Raw genomic sequence first — 20,753 nt, 5'->3', positions numbered from 1 at the left:
ATTTCAAAAGTTAGTTTGAATACTGATACTTTTTATTTACTTCTTTCTTGAAAAAATTAAATATTTTCTAATTAAAATAAACTTTAGTAAGTATTATTTTTATTTGGAAACAGTAAAAAAAAAAAAAAAAACCACACACACACACACACAAAAGGTTAATTCTATGTAGTAAACCAAAGTGCTTCTAAACAGTTTTGATTCCATAAAGTGGCAGATTCAATAAAGCAGCAAATTTAATAAAGCTGAGTTTTCTTCTGTTTTACAATTTGATTCATTAAAGCGGTTGATTCAATCAACTACTGATTTAATTAACCGGTGTCCACTGTATAGTTAAATTTGTATTTGATCCCTATAACTTAGCTATAAATGGGCTTGACATTCAATAACTTATTAAAATACAAAAAAAAAAAAAAAAAAAAACAATCTAATTTATGTTTCCAGTACATGATGAAATTTTTTTGATACACAAATGGCATAAAAATACACATAAATAAAGCTTATTTCAATCTTCAATATACAAAACGCTAATGAGTTCGCTTTATACTAGCCCAAGGGTTCCCAAATTTTATCAAGTCGTGGCACGATTGGAGGAATTACTTGTTTTTGGCACCCTAAGTCATCTAGTCATATGATTTTTGTTCTGTTTACAACATATATATCAGAAGTGAATTCACAAGTTTTCATCAATTGGAATGCTAATGAGGAATAGTTGAATCCTGAGTCATGCACAAAATCTGGACACACATGAAAAGCACAAAAAAAGTTGAAGTGCACAAATTTCATCCCTAATCAATGAATTTGACAGCATGAATTCATGTTGGGGCTGCTGTCTTGTGCCAGCTATGCTGGCAATTTGAGGTGCGCTGCTTCACTTTTCCAACTGTATCATAATTTTGGTGTGAAGTCCGACTTCTACAATTCACACAAGCCATAAGGGCCTGTTTACAGCTTAGGCAACCAGTTACAGCACAACACCACATTCGCACACAGAAAGGACAACTACAGGAGAGAGATTGTACATCCATTACTGAGCTGGGATTAAACCCAGGACCTCTCCCACTTGCAGTCAGACTTCTCTCACCACTAAACAAGGCAGTCGACTATGAAATTTCTCCAACAGCACAATGCTAGTTGCACTAGAGCAATGTAGACAACAAAATCAAATTGAATAAATAAGAGATTGAAACAAGAATTTACAGGTACATTTGAATTTGAATCTAAAATCTTAAACAGCAAAAATAGGAAAAATTAAACATTAAAAAGCAAAACAAAAATTAAACATTTAAATTTAAGATATATGTCTGAATCTCATACAAACCTGTTCAAGATCCAACTGCATAATTGCTTTTTGCAAATAGCGCACACCACCATGAATCAATTTGGTGCTCCGACTACTTGTTCCAGAAGAAAAATCATCTAGTTCTACTAAAGCAGTTTTTAATCCTAGGGCAAAATTGAATGTATTACATCATTTTGTACAGTTATAATACAGAAATCATAAGTTTAGTAACATACTGTTAATTCAATAGGGGAGAGAAAAAAAGAAATCATTCTTAGAAGAGGATATTATTATCATTATTTATTTTTATTTATTTTAATTTTTTTAAATAGCTTCTCTAAGTATTTTTTCCCTGAAGAATATAAGTATTGAATGTAATGATTTTGGGTTGCTATGAATTATGTGCGCTATCTCATTATTACTTTTAGTTTCTTCACCCTTTATACCATTGAGGTCATAAAAACAAAATGAAAAAAAAAACGTTCCCTTTGATACCAAAAAAATTGCTTAAAAATTGATACTAATTGCTCCCAATTTTGCTCCTTTTTAGAAACACAGATGCTAGTACTGGTTCCTTTGTGTCATTAATTTTACATTTAAATAATTTGAGCTATTAGTATCAATTTAAATTAAATTCAAATGATTTTTAATTCTTCAACATTTTTACACATTAGATTTAGTGGACAATTTTTAAAGTCAAACCCTTAATAACTCCAACCTTTTTATCCCCAAAAAAAAAAAAAAAAAAAAATCCCCAGCATTTTACATAAAAACTTTCATGTATTTTTCTTAGTTATCTCAAAATTTGTTTTTTAAAACCCTTGATGTATGAAAGTTTTTGCACAGAAGTAAATTTCAATTGCTGCTTTTCCTTGGTATTTTTTGTGGTAGAAATAGTTCTGGATACATTGGCAATAGTAATTTTCATCCCTTTTTCCTGCGAAGTATAAGAATCATGAGATCGAGAAGAAATAATAAGAGTGTGGGTATAAGGGGGGGGGGGATTACGATCTTCCATCTCATATCCCCTACAGGTTAGATTCTTCAAACTTTTCTTCAGATCACATGCTGACTTTGAGGACAGGGGTCAATTTTTCGTAGCAGGTCAGTTTTAACGGAAAATGGGAACAAACTTTTCTCATCATTCCACTTTTTTAACTCCAACAAAATGGCTGGTAAAAATCTTAAATTGGAAGTGCTTGAATAAAAATGATGTGATGCTAATAAAAAGAATGTTGAAATAATTGCTCATTTCAAAATCATTTTCAACATAATTTCCACAATAATGATAATTAAAAAAAAATAGAGAAAAACTAACATGAAGAAAATTAAAAAAAAAAAAAAGGAAAATTAAGAAGCTTTTGTAGAAGCAGCAAATTGATCCAGCATAAAAATATTTAGTATCCAGTCAAAAAAAAGGGGAGGGGGAGGAATGAAATAGCTAAGCTGACTGAGCTTTTTCAAAATGAACAAATTGGAAACTTATTTTGAAAATTACAGTATATAAAGAAATAAAATTTTATTTTACGATAAAACTTGCATTCAAACAGTATTTTTTTTTTTTTTTTTGGCAGTAAATTCGCACCTTCAAAAAATTCAATTGGAAAATGTTCTTTTTTTTAACATGGGGTTAAGTGAGAAATAAAATACTTTTCTAATGAAATAATTTCTATTTAATTACAGAAAATATTCATCATGAAATGGTTTAAATGAATAAATCAAAATGTACTGAAACAATAAACTAAATATTAAATTAGTTAATTAACACATGAAGAAAAATAAATGAACAAGTAAAAGAGTGAAAGAATAAGAAAATAAGTGAATGAATGAATAAATAAGTGAATTAACGAATGAATTAATAAATGAATGCACAAAGTGATTTAGTAAATGATTGAGCAAGTAAATAAAATTAACTCTTTCACTTTGTCCCGCATATACTCGACTGATTGCAGAAAATATTTAAAATACAAATATAAGCTTAATATTAACTGAATAAATACTTCACAGAGTATTAGAAGGTCTCAATTTATATTTAAAAATGTTAATATCAAGTACTTAATCATTTTATAATAGCAAAAATAATTTTTGACTTGAAACAAAATTTTACAGTATGAGTATAATTTTTTGAAAATTGTCTGTATTATCATATGCTTTAATATTTGGTTTTATTTTTTCCCTGGCTGGAATAGATTACATGTGCTACTATATAGTAAAAATATCACCAGATAGGTGACAACAATAAAAGCAGAGTAAATATTGCTCCATTTCACTTTGTCCCATATTTCACTATGCATATTAATCAGGGCCGAATTTAACTACGTGCCCCCCATAGACAGATTTGAAATCTGCCATCCCCCTCTCCCGTAAAAAGCAAAACTTCCTTGACTTAAAAACATAGAAAAAGGATACCCAAAATTTAAACTGTCCAGCTTATGAAGAAATAATGACGTTTCACTTTCAGGGGCATCCCAACGAGAGGTCACAGTGATCTCCCCATAATTCCTTTTTCGGCAAATTTTGCTGACGATTCGGCGAATTTGGAGATAATATTGCAACATAGAAATTCTTTTTCCTTTTTAATAATTTAAAAAATTGTTTTTTCAATGATGCCTAACGTTCCTTCTCATTAGATGTTATGTACGTATGTATGATATACATGTAAGCTCATGTTTTATCATTCTGTAAAATTAGAATTTTCCTTCTCTCAAAATTTTAGTTCGATGCGCCTCCATTTATGTTCTTTAACTTTGTACATTGGGTTCATGGCTCAAGCACTGTTCTTGGGCAGGTTATTAAACAATTCACAAAAGACCAATTTAAATAAAATTTACAATATGTATATTTATTTACAGTTATCAATTAATGGAGCATGGTTATTATTTTTTCATGACCCTATAGTTTCATAAAACATGTTTTCTTTCATTAATTGAAGTTTTAAAACATTTCCTTATAATGGCAACACAAATGAATTACTGAAAAATGATATAGACATGAGCTAGACCTATAAGGGAAAATGTAATGATAGAAAATGGGGAGATAAACAGTAACCGAGATTTGTCTTGAATGCTAAGCATGTGAGTATGTTTCCCATAAGACAGCATCTTTATTTTCAGAATAAATTAATGAACTTCTTTGTTGTTTCATTATTTGTCACCGTTTGCTCAAAAAGACATTTTAGTTTTAAAGGGGGGAAAAAAAACAGGAAAAAACCGATTTGCATGCCGAACCCATTCTGTTACTTTTTAAAAAAGTTATGTATTAGTATTCTTTTGATCAAAACCGTGTTTTGAAATCGAAACTCTAGCTTAGTTATTTAACATTGATATAGCTGAATCTTTGATGAGCACTGAACTTTAATGTCTTGTGCGTTAACCATTTTATAAGTTGTCATCTTCATTTATAACAGCATCTTTATCCTGTTATTATTACTTTTTTCATCTGCAAATCAATAATTTGAAACGACATTTCTGAAATTAACAGCCGCTTTTGATTTCACTTGCTGTTTTATGCAAATCTACTTACCATGATTGAAAAACATTCGATTTTAAAAAGATGTGTGAAAGTAATCATTATTAATTTACAAGAAAAAACTGTCACTGTGGAAAATAAAAGAATGCTAATATTTTACTTTCAAGAATAAAAAATAATTTTAAAAAGTGTCGTAAAAGCAAAATTTGCCACCACTGAAAATTTTGCCGCCCTAGGCAGGTGCCTACTTATTGAGCCTGATATATATATATATATATATATATATATATATATATATATATATATATATATATATATATATATATATATATATATATATATATATATATATATATATATATATATATAGCTTTAGAATGTTATCAATGCTTAGAATGAATTTGTATTAAACTTTTGGTTCAGTACATTTCTGATCCTGCAATGGCAGAAAATGTAACATGAGGGCCCATTCACTCCTATAGATAACACTATCTTCTTCATCACTTTTCTCGCCTTTTTGTTTTATGGAGTTAATAAATTTGGCAAGTGAAGTATCCATATAACGCATGTGTGTGTAATTCTGAGAGTTACTAAAAATTTTTTAATAAGCTTGACAACTTGAAAACTCTACAACATTTCCCCCTCCCCCCTCTTTCTGAGAGATTCGAGATATTGAGGTTCTGTAGTAAATACATGAAACTATCTATGTGTTTAATATTTAAAATATTCTAAATTACTCACATCATAAATAAAACCATTTAAAAACCAAAAACAATCATACTCCTATTACCATAAGATTTCCAACATAAATACTTCCAACAAAACATAAAAACTTTCAGTTTAAATCAAGGTTAATATAACTAATTAAAATCAATAATGTTAATGAATAATAGAAATGGGGTTGAGGAAAGCGGCAAATGGTACTCATATCTTAAGTCACCACTTTTTCTTTTATTTTTATCACCATAGCTCCGGCTCCCCTTTTTTCGCTTTCTTAGAGGTGCAGAATCTTATAGTAAACATAGAGTAACTTAAAGTAAGAAATAACAACGTCAAAAAGCACAATTGCAGATTACCAGGGTTGCCACAAAAGTTCAAGAATGAAATTCCCTGATATTTCCAGGTTTTCCAGTCGCTTTTAGAAAAAATTTCAGCTTCATGATTGTTGACTAATGGCGCTATTGAATACCAATACAGCATAATTTAAATTCAAATGATGCTTAAAAAATAATTGTAATCTACATTTGAGTTAAGATAAACTTGAAATTGAATTACATTGATAATGAATGCTTTGAACTTAAAAGATTAGCAATTTCTAATTGGTACTTTTTTTTTTTAACAAAAGGACTGAAATATCAAACACACTAAGCAATGTTCCAAAAAAACAGTTTTAATCTTTTCTAGCAAAAATTTTGAGGCTTTGAATTTTCATGAACATGATTCATTTCATGAAAAAAAAAAAAAATGCAGAATGAAAGCTATAAAAATACTAATAAGATCACAGATGCATAACGGAAAAAAACTAGTAATTTCTAGCTAAGCATTGCTTGGACTTTTTTTCTTCAAAAGAAGCAAAGTCAAATGTAATGATATAAATCAGAATTTTAAGATTTTTATATTTTCTCTTCTTTTTTTTTTGTTTGCTTTTGTTTTTTGTAGCATTATTACATTCAATCTTCAAAAATGAGCTTGAATTATCTTTCTCTCAACTCTCAGAAAAAAATTCGCATCTCCGAAACGCGACATTTACTGTACTTCAGCATTTTTGCCCAAATGGTGCAGCGGTTTCACGCATCAGATGGAAAATTTTGGAAGGAATTCCCTGACATTTCCAGAAATTTCAATAATTTGGGAATTTTCCTCACATTTTCATGACTAGTTTAGGTGATTTTCATTTTCCCTGACAATGCCAGGTTTTCCAGGTGCATGGCAACCCTGGATTACTGCCGACAAGTATTTCGGCATTACAAGGAACGCCTTTTTCAATGCAAAAAAGTAATGAGCTTATGGATGAAAAGACATCCAACTAAAGTCTTTTCATCCATAAGCTCATTACTTTTTTGCATTGAAAAAGGCATTTCTTGTAATGCTGAAACACATGTCTGCAGTAATCTGCAATTTCTGCTTTTTGACATTGTTATTTCTTTCTTTACACAAAGCAGAAAGGTATACAATAGGTTACACAAAGCAGAAAGATTTACCAGCACAAAGGTATTTATTTATCTTATAGAATAACTTATTTTGAAATATATTACTAAGAAGTTTTAAATCAAATTTTCTTTACCTCTAGTAACTGAATCCAAAGCAACACCTGCTCCAGTTGCACCACCGCCAACAACCAGAACATCATACTCTGAATTACTCTGTAATGCTTTCAGTTGTTCATCTCTGGTCAACAACCTCTGCTTTGGTCTAGAAGTAATACTGGAATCTGCCACAACGGTCTGAAAATGAAGGATCACCCGACTAAGTTAACAATAAGTTATCAAAAAGTCAAGAGGTTTAAAAAGATTTTTAAAAACACTTATTTTATGTTCTTAAATGCACAGTAACGTTTATTGTTCCGACTCAGATAATCTCTTCAACCAACATGACTTAAGAAAATTTTCAGCTCATAAATTTTTTTTAATGCAAAAAATAGGAATAAATAAGAGAAAATAACTCATAATGAGTGTCAGCTCCATAATGAATTTCATTTCTGTTACAAAATCTTAATTTCTGAGCCAACATGCATGGAAAACATTACTAATGTCACAGTTTGACTATGCTACAATCTTTGTCCTACAGGGTTGTAAATAAAATAAGCTGTATTAAAAACAGTAAAATAAAAATATCAGGCATCTTACTTCTGTCTTCTTAAATTTATATACACCATAAGCAGTAATGATGCTGCAGCTTCCAAAAACAACTTTATACAGCCTTCTAGACATTATTGAAAATCACCTGCAAAAGAAAATCCAATTAATTTCAGCTCGGATATTTTTTTTTAAATACATTTGCATGTAACTCTTAAAAAAAAAAAAAAGACTTTTTCTAATGATATTTCATATTCTCACTGACTTTGTATCACCAACTTTTGTAATGCCCCTCTTAGTCGTTTTTTTGAAGAATAATAAACCTGCTCTTTTCTGAAAATATTGATGCACCCAAAATTGAAAAATTAACCCTGCCTTTTTCATCACGCAGGGGTGTGCCGGATAAGGAAAGGTCACAGGTGTGGGAAGTCACAGCACGGTTGTTTGGCTTAAACCATGCTTTGTATCTAATTTGCAAATTCATTTGTATATTTTTCTTTTTTTTTTTTGCTAATGGTTGAATATTTTTTCTTAACTGGTTGAAGACTGAATAGAAAAACTCAAAAATGAGAAGGATTAAAGCTTTCTCAAAAAGTTTGGAGATTTATGCCATTTGTTTTTCATTAAAAATCTTACCTACGTCAGATTCTATGATTTTTCATTACACAACAGCATCAGATCATCAAAAATAGAACAAGTATTATAAGAAACAACGTCAAAAAGCACAAATTACAGATTACTACAGACACGTGTTTCGGCACTACAACACATTTTTTAATGCAAAAGAAATGAGCTTATGGATGAAATGTCATGCATAAGCTAAATTGTTTCGCATTAAAAAGGCATTTCTTGTAACACCGAAACACATGTCTGCAGTAATCTACAATTGGTGCTTTTTGACATTGTTATTTCTTATTTTACTTTTCAGCACTAAGGTTTTTATTTAACTTAGAACAAATACTTTTTATGGCAGAATGTTTAATGGGATGAAAGCTTGGTATAAAAATTTCAGTTACCCTTCTTTGAATTACTAGCCCCACAGCCATCTCTTATTTAATGACAAATATTTATTTAAAATTATTTTACAAAATAAAGGATATATATATATATATATATATATATATATATATATATATATTTTTTTTTTTTTTTTGAGAAAGAACTCAAAAGAAGAAAAAATATCTTACATTAAGATAAAACACACACAAATAGAAATTATATTATTTTATTTCAGTTAATGAAAATAGTAATACCAGTTTTTTAAACTTGGTCCACGTTCATTTCTGCGCCCTATCACTAAAAAAAAAAATCATTTGACGAAATAATGTGGCCGTTCCTATTGCCTTAAGACTGTTTACCAATATCGATTTGGGAAAAAAGTGCACAAGATTTTCACTTTTGCAACATAATTCATTTCTGATCCGAACGTTTACTCAAGATAGAGCGAACAAACCAGAAAAGAAAGAAAGGTGGGGGAATAGTATGGCCGATTAATGAACTGGAACGTCTCCCTCCCTCCCGCATATACACAGTCTTCATTTGTAAAAGAATTCTTTCATATGATAGCAGCTGGTAAAATTAGCAATAAAAAAACAGCTTCAGCGAAGTAGATATATTTCTTAAACGAGGAACCAGGGTTGGGTTTTTTGCCGGCAAAAAGGTATTTTTGCCAGGACAGTGGAAAAAACCATGGCAAAAATGGAAAAAACCAGCAAAAATGGAAAAGATTGCAAAAACCTAATTGCAAATAAAGTAGCATTATATTGTTAATCAAGGAATAGTGACAATATAAATAATGCACTTTAATATTTTAGTTATGTCTCTCCATGTTACTTCTAATATATAAGTTGAAAAAAAAAAAAAAAAGAAATGTTGGGATTACAAAACTTAAGATTTTAAATGTTTGCTAAAATAATTTTTGGTACAGATGTGATATACCCCCCCCCCCCCCCCCCCCCTTGGCGAGGATAGAATTTTTAGCTCATTTCGAAAATCGCCAACGTTGGCGATAAAACTTTTTCCGGTAGCCCTAGTAACCCTACAGAATATACCTGGGAAGTACAGATGTGAACTAATTCTTTTCGCACGTGTGTCCGTGGAGGTAGGTGCATATATGTTCCGCTCTTAGGGGGATTTTACGACGTGGTGTTGTTTCGTGCAATATACCTTACAGGAATGCTTATTTTGTGTTAGTTTAAATTCAGTAGTTGTGTTTTGAAGTAAAAACATTAGAAAATGCCAGTTTCTTCAAACTTGAAGGTTAATTAAAAGTTAACTCCAACGTGGTGTGTATCTGTAACGTGCCATTGTCATATGATGTATTGTTTTAGACTGAGTGTGAATATTTATACCATATAAAAAGGTAAGTTCTTTATTTTAGAATTCAAAAAAACCTCTCACTTCCAAAATTCTTTGTTTTTACAAATCCTTGAGGGGTTCTTGTAGTATACATAACTGTGACCATACTCCGACTGTAATGTATATTAACAGTCGGAGGGATAACGAACCGAGCGGAGCAGCGAGGTCCTGGCGAGCCAGAGGTCTCATAATACTTTCGTAATGAGACCGAGGCAGGGCCGGTGAGCCGAGGTCTCATTACCAAAGTACTATGAGACCGAGGGCTCGTATCCCGGAGAAATGATGAAAAAAAAATTAATGCATTAATTTCGACTTGTAATTAATACAATAATTTATTTCATTGTATTTTAATATGTTTACAAAAAACCCCGGCCCTGTACATTTTTGAAGCATATATTCGTGATGTTTTTTGTTGTGCTTTTATGTTGTTTTTATATATCATGTTTTCTTATCTGATTTTTTCCTGTTGGCGCAGGGTTTAAGCTGGGTTCAAAAGTTCTTTAGCATAAAAGCTAAAATTGAAGGAAAAACGTTAGCAAAATGCTAAAATGTTACACATTCTCATATATTTATATATGCCTCAGTGTGTTTCATCTCCAGTTGAAAATAAAATTCATATTTCATTTGTGACATCTTTGAAGAAATAAGTACAACAGCAATATTTTTAAAACATAAAATAAAAAAAAAACATGATTGGTGTTTAGAACGTTGCAGTCCCCTCCTCCTAATAAAGCAGTTATTGGGGGGACATAATGCTGGATAAGACTAATAGTTATTGAACTTAATTGTAGTTTAAACATCTTAGCTAAGATTTAAAAAGATTAAGTTGATTATCGCCATGCACACTTCATCTCTAGGATCATACATTTCTTCTTTATTTAAAAACCTAATATATTTTTTATTTGAGCAAAAAAGCGAAAATGCATTGCTTTATTTTTGCAATTCAGATAGTTTTCGCATTATGCGAAAAATGCGACCGTAGCGGAAACCCTGTGTTGGCGTTAAAAAAGCATCGCTAAGAACGATGTATGACATATGTCGTCATACATCGTTTTCTTGGCGACGCTTTCTTGGCGCCAACAGGAAAAAGTCGCCAAGGGTGGGGTATATCACATCAGTTCCTAATTTTTTCAGAATGAGCCAATTTCTTCAATGCTAAAACAAAGAATGTTTACTTAAGCTTAGTAAATTAATAAAAAGATTGAATTCTAATTACATATACATACATACATATATTTTATTAATCACTTTTTTTTATCCCACTAAGATTTTTAAGCTATTTAATTAATAACAGAATATTTACTTGAATATAGAAAAATATTAACTTTTCCTCAGTAAAGAAATAATGCATTTACATACAGTACAGTACCTAAAGATTTCTGCACACTAGTCGCAAATCTTTAAATGTGTTCTGCAAGTTCTGCTGCAATAGACAGATATTTTTCTCAAATTTTTCTTTTGTACAATCAAAAATACGAAACCATTTGTCAGTTGCTTCTCTCACGAAACTAGTTTACTGCTATGCCATGCTTAAACAACAAATAGATTTTGATGAAGATGGTATAGACTATGATGATTTAAGTGATATTTCAATCTAAAGAAATGTGTATTTTGCTTTTTAATTACTTTTATTTCATAGTTGTATCTTGATTAAGTATACTTCATATAGATATTTAGTATTCTGTAAAAAATGCTATAATAAACAAGCTAATTACATTTTCATTGTAAGTTAATTATTTGTCTTAGATATTACAAACTGAAATTTTATGTTAATGTTTAAAAATTTAGAAGTAAAAATGCTCCATAACTTTAAAAGTAAGTTAAGCCTTAATTTTTTTTAAACTATAAAAATAATTAAATTAAAATTTTATCAAAATCTTTTCATGCTTTTACTTTTATATAAAAGGAAAAAAAACTGTCCGTTAGTTGTTAACACAAAATCTATTTTTGCCACTTTGGCAAAAACTGGCAAAAACCTATTTTTGCCGGGTGGTAAAAACCGTGGTTTTTTCCACCCCCGGCAAAAACTTGCCAACCCTGCGAGGAACACTATCCAATATTCATTAATTAAAAAAAATAATAGGGGAACTGAATCCTCACCCAAGGAAATGCCCTCGAATCATGTCCCTCAAAAGGCACTCAAATACAGCCTAAAGTAGAGTTTTAAATATTTCAGCATCGAAAAAATTTCGGAACAGAACTCTTGAATCCCTTCTTCTAAGTTCACCATAAATGTCCTTAATTTGAGTTTTTAAGGCTTCAGTTTCTTCATTTTGTTCAATTAACAGTAACCGCTTTACCTATATACATGACTTACGACTGTTTAAAAGTTTTAATACTTCAATTTCGGAAATTTTTCGACAGAATCTTCCGACTCCTTCCCCACTTAAGTCATCCAAAGATAGCCCACAACAAAGTTCTTAAAACTTCAGAAACTAACATTTTTCAGGCTGGGCAGCAAAATACCTCCCTCCCCCCTCTCCTTGTATGAAGCAGGCACACTAAAGGCAGTGTAAGTTTGTGTTTAAGTTTTACTTTTCTATTGAAAGAGCAACTCCCCTCCCCATATCGCCGAAGACAATCCAAAGTTTTAAGACTTCAAAATGTTTCGAGAAAGACCCCCAAATTCGTTAACTCTTAACTTAAACTCAAAAATAGCCAAAATAGCATTTCAATACTTCTGCATAGAGAACTTTTCGGGGGAGAGAGACCCCCCCCTGAACTCTTTCCCCTAAATTCACTAAATTTGAATTAAATTTGTGGTTCCCCCTTTTCATCACCGAAGTTTTTAGAATTTAATTCCTAAAATTTATCGAGAGAAAGCCTTCGAATTCCCTCTTCTTAAGTCCCTAAAGCAGAGTTTTGAATACTTCAGCTTTGAAAGGGGAGGGGGACTCCGAACCCCACCCTCTATGTTCATTAAAGATGGTCTAAAGTTGAGCTTTTAAGACTCTAGTTTCAGAATTTCGCCTAAAGAGACCCCCCCCCCTCTCTTGACATTGCCAAGGACAGCCTAAAAGTTTTAAGACGTACTTCAATTACAAACATTTTTTGGGAGATGGTCCCAAATACCCTCTCTTAATCATTTTAGTATAGCCTCAAATAGTTATTAATACATCAGCTAAAAAACATTTTTAGGTTAGAACACCAAAACCATTTCTCATAAATTCACTAAAGATTACCTAAATTAGTGTTTTTAAGACTCTGGTTTCAGATTTTTTTTAATACCTCACCCTCCCCACTTTTACATCATTAAAGACAGCCTAAACATTTTTGACCATTTTTTTTAGAGTTAGCAGAAGAGAAATCCCAAACCACTCCTAGCTTCAAAAATGGCTTAAAATTAAGTGTTTCTATTTTTTATTCTATAGCCCTTGAGTAGCCCCCCCCCCCTCCCTTAGATTCTCTAAAATATAAATGTTTTAAGACTTCAGTACTGTGGGTAGTTCCTTTCTGTCCCCCTCCCCCGTTTTTCCATTCTAGCGAGTGTTATTGAAAGTCATTGGAATTTAGCGATTCCTCAAGTCTTAGAACATTTTACCAGAAACATGTCGAAAATGCAGGAACAGTTGCCCATCGGTGTTTCAAACCAGCTTGAAATTTGCCTCCGATTCTTTCCAGAATTTCCATTCTCATTAAAATCTTCAAAATCCCTGATAGTTCCCCGTTTTACCTGGTATGTGGATGCCCTTTGATGTGGCGTAAACATTTCATCTTGTCAGCAATCACTCTCAACCGGTGATTGAGATTCAACTCTAAGACAATTAAGAGCACACATAATTTTCATTTATGCATGTAAAGATAACAAAAAAAAAAGTAAATGAGAAAAAACGAAAGGATGATCGAAAATAGCAAGTTAAAAAGAAAAAAAGACGAAAGGCAATGAATTTGAAAAATTAGCGAGAATAGCGAGCAATTCCGAGGCCTGCAATGCAGTGAGTTGGAAATAACAGAGCTACCTAAAAGTCAAATGGCATGAGCCTAAAAGCCACTCCTCCAAAAGCACGTTGCAAACAAAACAAGCTCATGGCGAAAAATTGAGTGAATCTCGATGTAAATTCGTGGTTATGGAAAGGTCCAACACACTCTTAAAGCATATTTTTCAAACACTCAATTTCTTTTTTTTTCTTTTCTTTTTTTTTTAGTAAAAACTGAAAGAAAGTCATTGAATTTCTTTCCATCCCGACCTCCGTCTCGGAAATTTTGTCCAAGACGGAAATCCGTCCGGAGACGGAAGGTCTTGCATTCATAATGTGATATAAGGAGGGGGAACTAATTCCGTTGCATATCATTTACCTTCATTTAACAGGTTTAGTGGCACAGCTTTCTTCATTAGACACATAGCAGATTTTAAATTATTTGGTCTCAGGAACAATACACATATATAGCAAAATTTCTGGGCCAAATCAAAATGTAAATGGCTCCAAAATCAATGAAAAAGTGGGAATTGTGATTTATTGTGTAAAGTGGGTGTTGAAAGTTTCATGTAATAATGTAAAGAAAGTTAAATATATATCTGTTTATAAACAAGAAAAAAACAATGACAGACCATTATTTGACCTTGGGGAAAAGCAATACTTTTGCATCATATCAATCTGTTTAAAGAACTATGGAATATTCAATTTACTGATAGCATATAATTGTTTCCCAAAAGCACGTCGCGACGCACTAGTGGTTGACGTCGCGTGGATGACGATGTCACTTTCGGCCTTGAAGGGGTCAACGCAAACGCGCAAAAATGCTTCTTTCGTTCTGAACGAGAACTTTTTTTTTTTAATAAGAAAAATAGAGACAGAGAAAAAAAATACGTGTGTAAATGGGAAACACTCCTATTGCGTCACAATTTCTAAAAATTACGTAACACTTCTATACGTAAAATACGAACCGAAACAATTCAGATATTTGTCAAAAAACACTCAGCAGACAATTAAGTTCAAAATTCTGCTTTAAACTTCGTTTAGAACAAACAGCTGAAATTAATGCTGAAGTAATTTTCTAGTTATAACTTTTTAAAGACCAAAACCGAGTATAATCATAGTATAAAACGGATGTCATTAATAAATTTTACAAAAAAAGAATGTAACTTACGAAATCAAAAAGTTACACCAGTAGAACTAGGAAATGTTTCACTGAACTAACAAAATGAAATTAAATTTCAATGAATGAAGATATCATTATTTTTACTACACAGAACCGGTCAATTTCTTTTCTATGGTATAACAACAACAACAAGCATGCACTATGAAAGTTCGCAATCGACTGCGCATGTCTACTACAAGTTTCAGAAGTAGGAGTTCTTTTAAGACGTAGGAGGTTGAATTTTTACGAGGCTAGACTAAAGCAGTTAACAGATCTACATTTTATTCAAAAAAATTTCAGTGAACTTTTCCTACTACTTTAAAGTTGAGCTCTCGGGATACCGTACCGTAAAGAAAGAGCATTCAAGAAAGTAAAAATTTTCTTAATAGGTTTTTACATTTTAAGTGTATTTTAGCTGATTATTTAAATACTTAAAGCAGAAGATATATGCACGAAATTTGAAGGAGAAATTAATAAAATTGATTCTAAATTTGTTAAATAAATAAAAAAGAAAACAATCGCTTTATCGCTTTTGTTGATTTTATTTCCCAACCCTTTTGAAGTCGTTGGTCGCTACCCCTATCTTAAAAAGTAAACAACGTGACCCCTATATGTGCCCCGTATTAATTATATACATTGTTCGACGTTGAAAATGCAACACCATGAAGGCGTGGTCAGAAATTTATGCAAATTTCAGGGTAGACGTATGTCATTGAGTTATGAAAATGAAGTGAAATATGCAGCTTTCCAAAGCACGTGAAGTAAGATTTAAAGAAGAAATGTAGAATGAATGGCTAATATTCGTACCGTTAGTTCTGCCAGACGAATCATCGAGGAAATTTTGTTTTTGTCTCGAACGTTACGTGTAACGTGTAATACGACAGAATGCCAGGCCACCGTCAACGGAGCAGCAGGGGCGGACTGGGTCCCCCAAGAGGGCACCAATCTTGATACCTGAAAAGGAGCAAAAAAAAAAAAAAAAAATCGAAGGTGAAAAAAAATAAAAAAACCGAAGGCGCCAAAATAAATAAATAAAATTAAAAAAAAGAAAAAGAAAAACCGAAAGCGCACAGGTTTGAGTGAGCATAAAAAATAAAGTAAGGCGCACAAGCTCGAGGGTGCAAAAAAACTCCCGAAGGAACTTGGGTTGCAAGGCGGCAAAAAAACACCGCCCAGGTTCGAAGGAGCAAAGAAGAAAGAAAGAAAAGAAGGGGGGGGGGGAGTCGCACTGACTTTGATAGCTGAAAAAAAAGCTAAGTCGCACAGATTTGATTGCGCAAAACAAAAACGAAGGCGCTCAGGATCAAGGGCACAAAAAAAAAAAAAAAAAAAAAAAAAAAAAAAAAAAAAAAAAAAAAAAAAAAAAAACACCGAGGGCGCATATCGAAATAAAAAAATATTTAGGTGTCCAGCAAGAGGTCTTAAGTGTGTAATTTTCTTCAAAAAATTGATTTTTTTTTCTATACATTTTTAAAAAATGTAAAGTAAATTTTAAGTCTGTACCTAAAATACTTCAAAAATTCGATTTTTTGATTTTTAATGTTTTGAAACTCCATTTCAATACCTTTTTAATCATACAAACTTCTTGATTGTGCTCATATTAAAAGTAAGTTAAAATAAGCTTTAAAAACGAGCTGATGTGTGCATCACATGACTTCCTTTTACACCAATTTAATGCTATTTCCCTATTATTGCAATTTTAATGGGATTCTCTCTCTAACTCTTTAAATATCACTAGCAATGGCCACATTGAAAGCAGATTTAAAAAAAAAAAAAAAAAAAAAAATCGCCAAATTTTTCGCCAAGTTGGCGACAAAACTTGGCAACAAAAAGACTGGCGATATATCGCCAAGTGACCGCCAAATTATAACACCACTTGAGTTTGCATCGAAATTAACAATGATTTCCCCCCAAAAAGGTGCAAAAGACCCCTTTAGAAACACCCGAATGCAACCAAAATAGGAGGTGCACAACTAGACCCCACTACGAGTCTATGTACCAAATTTCAACTTTCTAGGACATACCATTTTTGAGTTATGCGAGATACATACGCACATACGCACATACATACAGACGTCACGAGAAAAGTCGTTGTAATTACCTCGGTGATGGTCAAAATGGATATTTCGCGTGTCTATACATTCTTAGGCACTTTTCCGCATGTGGTCGAATCGAAAAAAAAACTCAACATTCATTTGGGGGTGAGCAAAATGGAAATTAAGGGCGATTTTTGAGTGAAAATTTTTTCGCGAATACAATACTTCCTTTTTTGTAAAAGGAAGTAAAAATGTAAACCTGGTGATGACATGTATGAATTTCCCCTTTAAAATGCAATATCTCGAAATGGTATTTTTGAAACTAAATGTTCCTTTTTCTCAGTAACTAGATTGTGTTAGGCTTTGAAAATTTTACCACCTATTCCATACATTAAATTTCATATACTAAAGTAAAATTTTTCTCATATACGAAAAATATTTTTTATAGAGCTGATTTCGTGCTGCAAAATGGCATTTTTTGAAAAAAATACAGTGACTTACACATTAGAATTTGAAAAAAAAAAAAAAAAAAAAAAAAAAACTTAGCTTTCTTTCTGTAAAATTTTATTTCAGTATAGAGAAAAGAGTCTACTTAAGGTAAAGAAAAAAAATTCATAATTGTATCTTAAATAGATTTTCAGAAAAAGGTACACGAACCTGTGCAAATTAACATTGACAGTATAGGGGGTACTAACTCCCCTTAAGCTGAAAAATGTAAAGAGTAGAGTTGAAAATTAGCGTTAAATAACAATTTTTGCTCTCTTGCAATATTCAAGTCAATTTGAAGTTACATTTTCCATTTGAAATATATTATTTTTTTATTATTCATTTGCAAATATTGATTTGAAAATGTATTCGCTAACTTGATATTTTATTTCAATGTATATGAGATTTTTTTTAAATAAATCAAAAAAAAAAAAAAACCTGGGCATTTAATATTTTTTTAATTTGGATAAATATATTTGTGGTACATGTGGGGCTATTGGGGCAACGTTTTATGAACATGAAATTTCGAACTTCCAAAAAAACTTTCTTTTTTATTCGGCCTAGTACACTGGTTTACACTTTCAGGCGCAAGTCGTCATGGGCCGTTGTTCAAATTATATGAAACTTTTTTACAATTGTTTTGACCTGAACGAAGAAATGTAATAGGGTGTGCGACTCGAAAAACCTACTTTAGTTTTTTTTTTTGGGGGGGGGGGGGGGGAGGGACACCCTTTGTAGCGTCCGGCACCCCAACAGAGATATTTCTCGACCCCTCTCTCCTGGTTGCACGGTTACTTTAGCCTGGTGCTCGGATGCGGAGGAACCAACTTCCTTGGAGGAACGAAGGGATGTTTTGAAAAAGAGAGACTACCGGTGTTGTGAGCTGGCTCTGATCGGTAGGTTGATCCGTCGACGATGTGTTTTATGCTTATGCTTGTGTATAGTATATTGTACAGTAGATTAGTGTTTGTACGTAAATAAATGTTCCTCAAGTTAAATCAGATGAGTTCAGTGAATTTTTGTAACGAAACAAAGTGGATAATGGGCGAGCAAAGCCCCGACCCCGCTACACCCTTTACAGATGCTTCCGTGGCCACCGTACTCTCCTGATCTGTCACCAATCGAACACGTGTGTGATGTGATTCGACACCGCTTGCAAACTCTGTCCCTGCCTCGTTCAGAGGACGAACTTTGGAAAATGGTAAGCAGGGAATGAAGAGCCATCCCTCAGGACACCATCCGCACTTTTATTGACTCTATACTCTAGACGTGTTTTTTTCGTGCATCGCCGTTTGCGATGGTTCTATATCCTATAGGCGGCTGGTTTACCAAAAAAAAGTGTTTATCAAAAACAGTATGTGGGGGTTAAGGGGTGGCCCCTGATGATTTTTTTTTTTTTTTTTTGCAAAATTGAGCTATATTAAAGGTTTATCGCATTACAGATTCAATAAACTCCAAAAAAAAAATCGAAAATTTCCTCGAAAATCGCTACGGATTGCCACCGTAGACTTTCACCTTCCAATTCAAAGTTGAATTTTGTTATGAAATAAGAAAAGTCCATCTATTTTGGGGGGGGGGGGGGAATCTTTAGTTTTTACTTTCGTGAAATAAGTCAGTCCACCCTATAAAAAATCATTTTTCAATCGATCAGTAGTTTTCAACTCTGAAAAGTGAGGGGACAAGGCCCTTTCACTTTTGACAGTTAGGCGGCAGTTGCCCCTTTAGAGCAGGAACTAGTAACGGGAGGGAGTAAGTCAACTCAGGAAACACTGAGGCAAACATCCCAAGTTACATGGTTCAACTACGACGAATGGGAGACATGTTTTACGTGAAACTAGTGAAATAAATCTGATTTCTTCCAACTTTAAAAGGCATCACATGACTCGAGATCCTTGCTTCAAGATTAGAAAGCTACCTCTCCACTTCTTATCCCTTCTCAATGGTTGCCCCATCTTGATCCCCCCCCCCCCCCGTACGAACCACCTACGCTACATCCTACTGAACCGACTCCGTTCTCGTTCTGTAATCTGAATATCGGTTCGAAATAATGATCACTTGTTGTTCCTTACTGTCTCTGTCTTTGATAACAGTGGTGGCGCTAGGAAATCCACGACGGGGAGACAAGCTTGCCCGACAGGGGGGCATAGCCAAATTTTAGTTTGCAAGATTCGTCCCCCCCCCCCTCCAATTTAGGTGATAAAGAAACTAATCATTCTTGCGTCTAACAACGCAAATTCCCCATACAAATTAAAAGCAAAAAAATAAAAATTTTAAAACAGATAAAATGAAATATGTAGAAAAAAAATCAAATTTAAAATGAGAAACATGAAACTAGGCTTTTGTTAGCAGGGTCATCGCTCAAGATCAATAAACTAGAACTGCCTGAGAATCAGAATTTAACGAAAAATCTGAATATGATGTAAAATCATTATAAATGTGTGATCTACAGAGTTTATGCAGAGAAAGAAACTTAACAGCAGGAATTTAGTTGGAGTGTAATGCTGCCCTTACAGAAATTAGGGGGGTCTGTGGGGTCTCCCCCGGAAATTTTTTGAAATTGTAGCTCTGAAAACGCAATTTTAGATGATCTTTGGTGATTTCATGGAGAGAAGTGTTTGGGTGCTCACCCTCAAAGAATTTTAAGAAATTGAAGTCCAATAAACGAGATTTTAGTCGATCTGTAATGGTATTTTATAGGAAATGAGAGTCGAGGCGCACCCCCAAAAAAGTAAAAACGCAATTTTAAGTCATGTTTGGTAACGTTAGGGTGATGGGGATAGTAATCGATTAAGATACTGAGGTTTCCTCCCCCCCTCCCCTACTTCCGTAATCAAATATTACAAACACACAAACTTACGGGGTAGCAACTCCAGGGCTCAAGGGTATAGCGGTGCTCATCCACTAGCTCAAAATATTTATTGGGGAGCAGAGAAATCTACATCTTAAATAAGCAGAAGAAGAGTAGCTAATATTAAGTTAAAAAATTCAAAAGAAACTTGAGCCCAAAGCCTAGCTTTATATTAAAATGAACCTCGCGAGTCAGAACACGTACAAAATAAAACTCTTTCATTATTTTATTTTTCCGAGATGACTTGGGAAAGCACGGAAAAGGGAAGACAATCACAACTACTAAGTTTTGCTAGTGCAAAAGCAGAATCAAGAGAAAAAAATTGAAAATCTTTTGAAGAGCCTTGCTTGCTAAAACCAATTACAAGTATTTTATTTGATAGCAAAGCGAAACTGGAAACGGAT

General features: G+C 32.7%; 1 protein-coding gene across 1 annotated transcript in view; it reads right to left on the bottom strand.

The window, feature by feature from the left end:
* Window positions 1-15,124, bottom strand: part of LOC129231205 (glycerol-3-phosphate dehydrogenase, mitochondrial-like) — a 58,519-nt gene extending 43,395 nt beyond the window's left edge. Inside the window, exons 1-4 of the mRNA XM_054865453.1 lie at window positions 14,989-15,124; window positions 7,594-7,690; window positions 7,032-7,191; window positions 1,319-1,443 (exon numbers count right to left, since the gene is read on the bottom strand). Coding sequence (XP_054721428.1) covers window positions 1,319-1,443; window positions 7,032-7,191; window positions 7,594-7,677 — 369 coding nt within the window. The 5' untranslated portion in view covers window positions 7,678-7,690; window positions 14,989-15,124. The remainder of the gene's footprint in view (window positions 1-1,318; window positions 1,444-7,031; window positions 7,192-7,593; window positions 7,691-14,988) is intronic.
* Window positions 15,125-20,753: the final 5,629 nt, after the last annotated feature.

Source organism: Uloborus diversus, chromosome 10, assembly GCF_026930045.1.
Source record: "Uloborus diversus isolate 005 chromosome 10, Udiv.v.3.1, whole genome shotgun sequence".
In the NCBI taxonomy this organism is placed as follows: domain Eukaryota; kingdom Metazoa; phylum Arthropoda; class Arachnida; order Araneae; family Uloboridae; genus Uloborus; species Uloborus diversus.
This window is presented reverse-complemented; position numbering and strand designations above follow the sequence as displayed.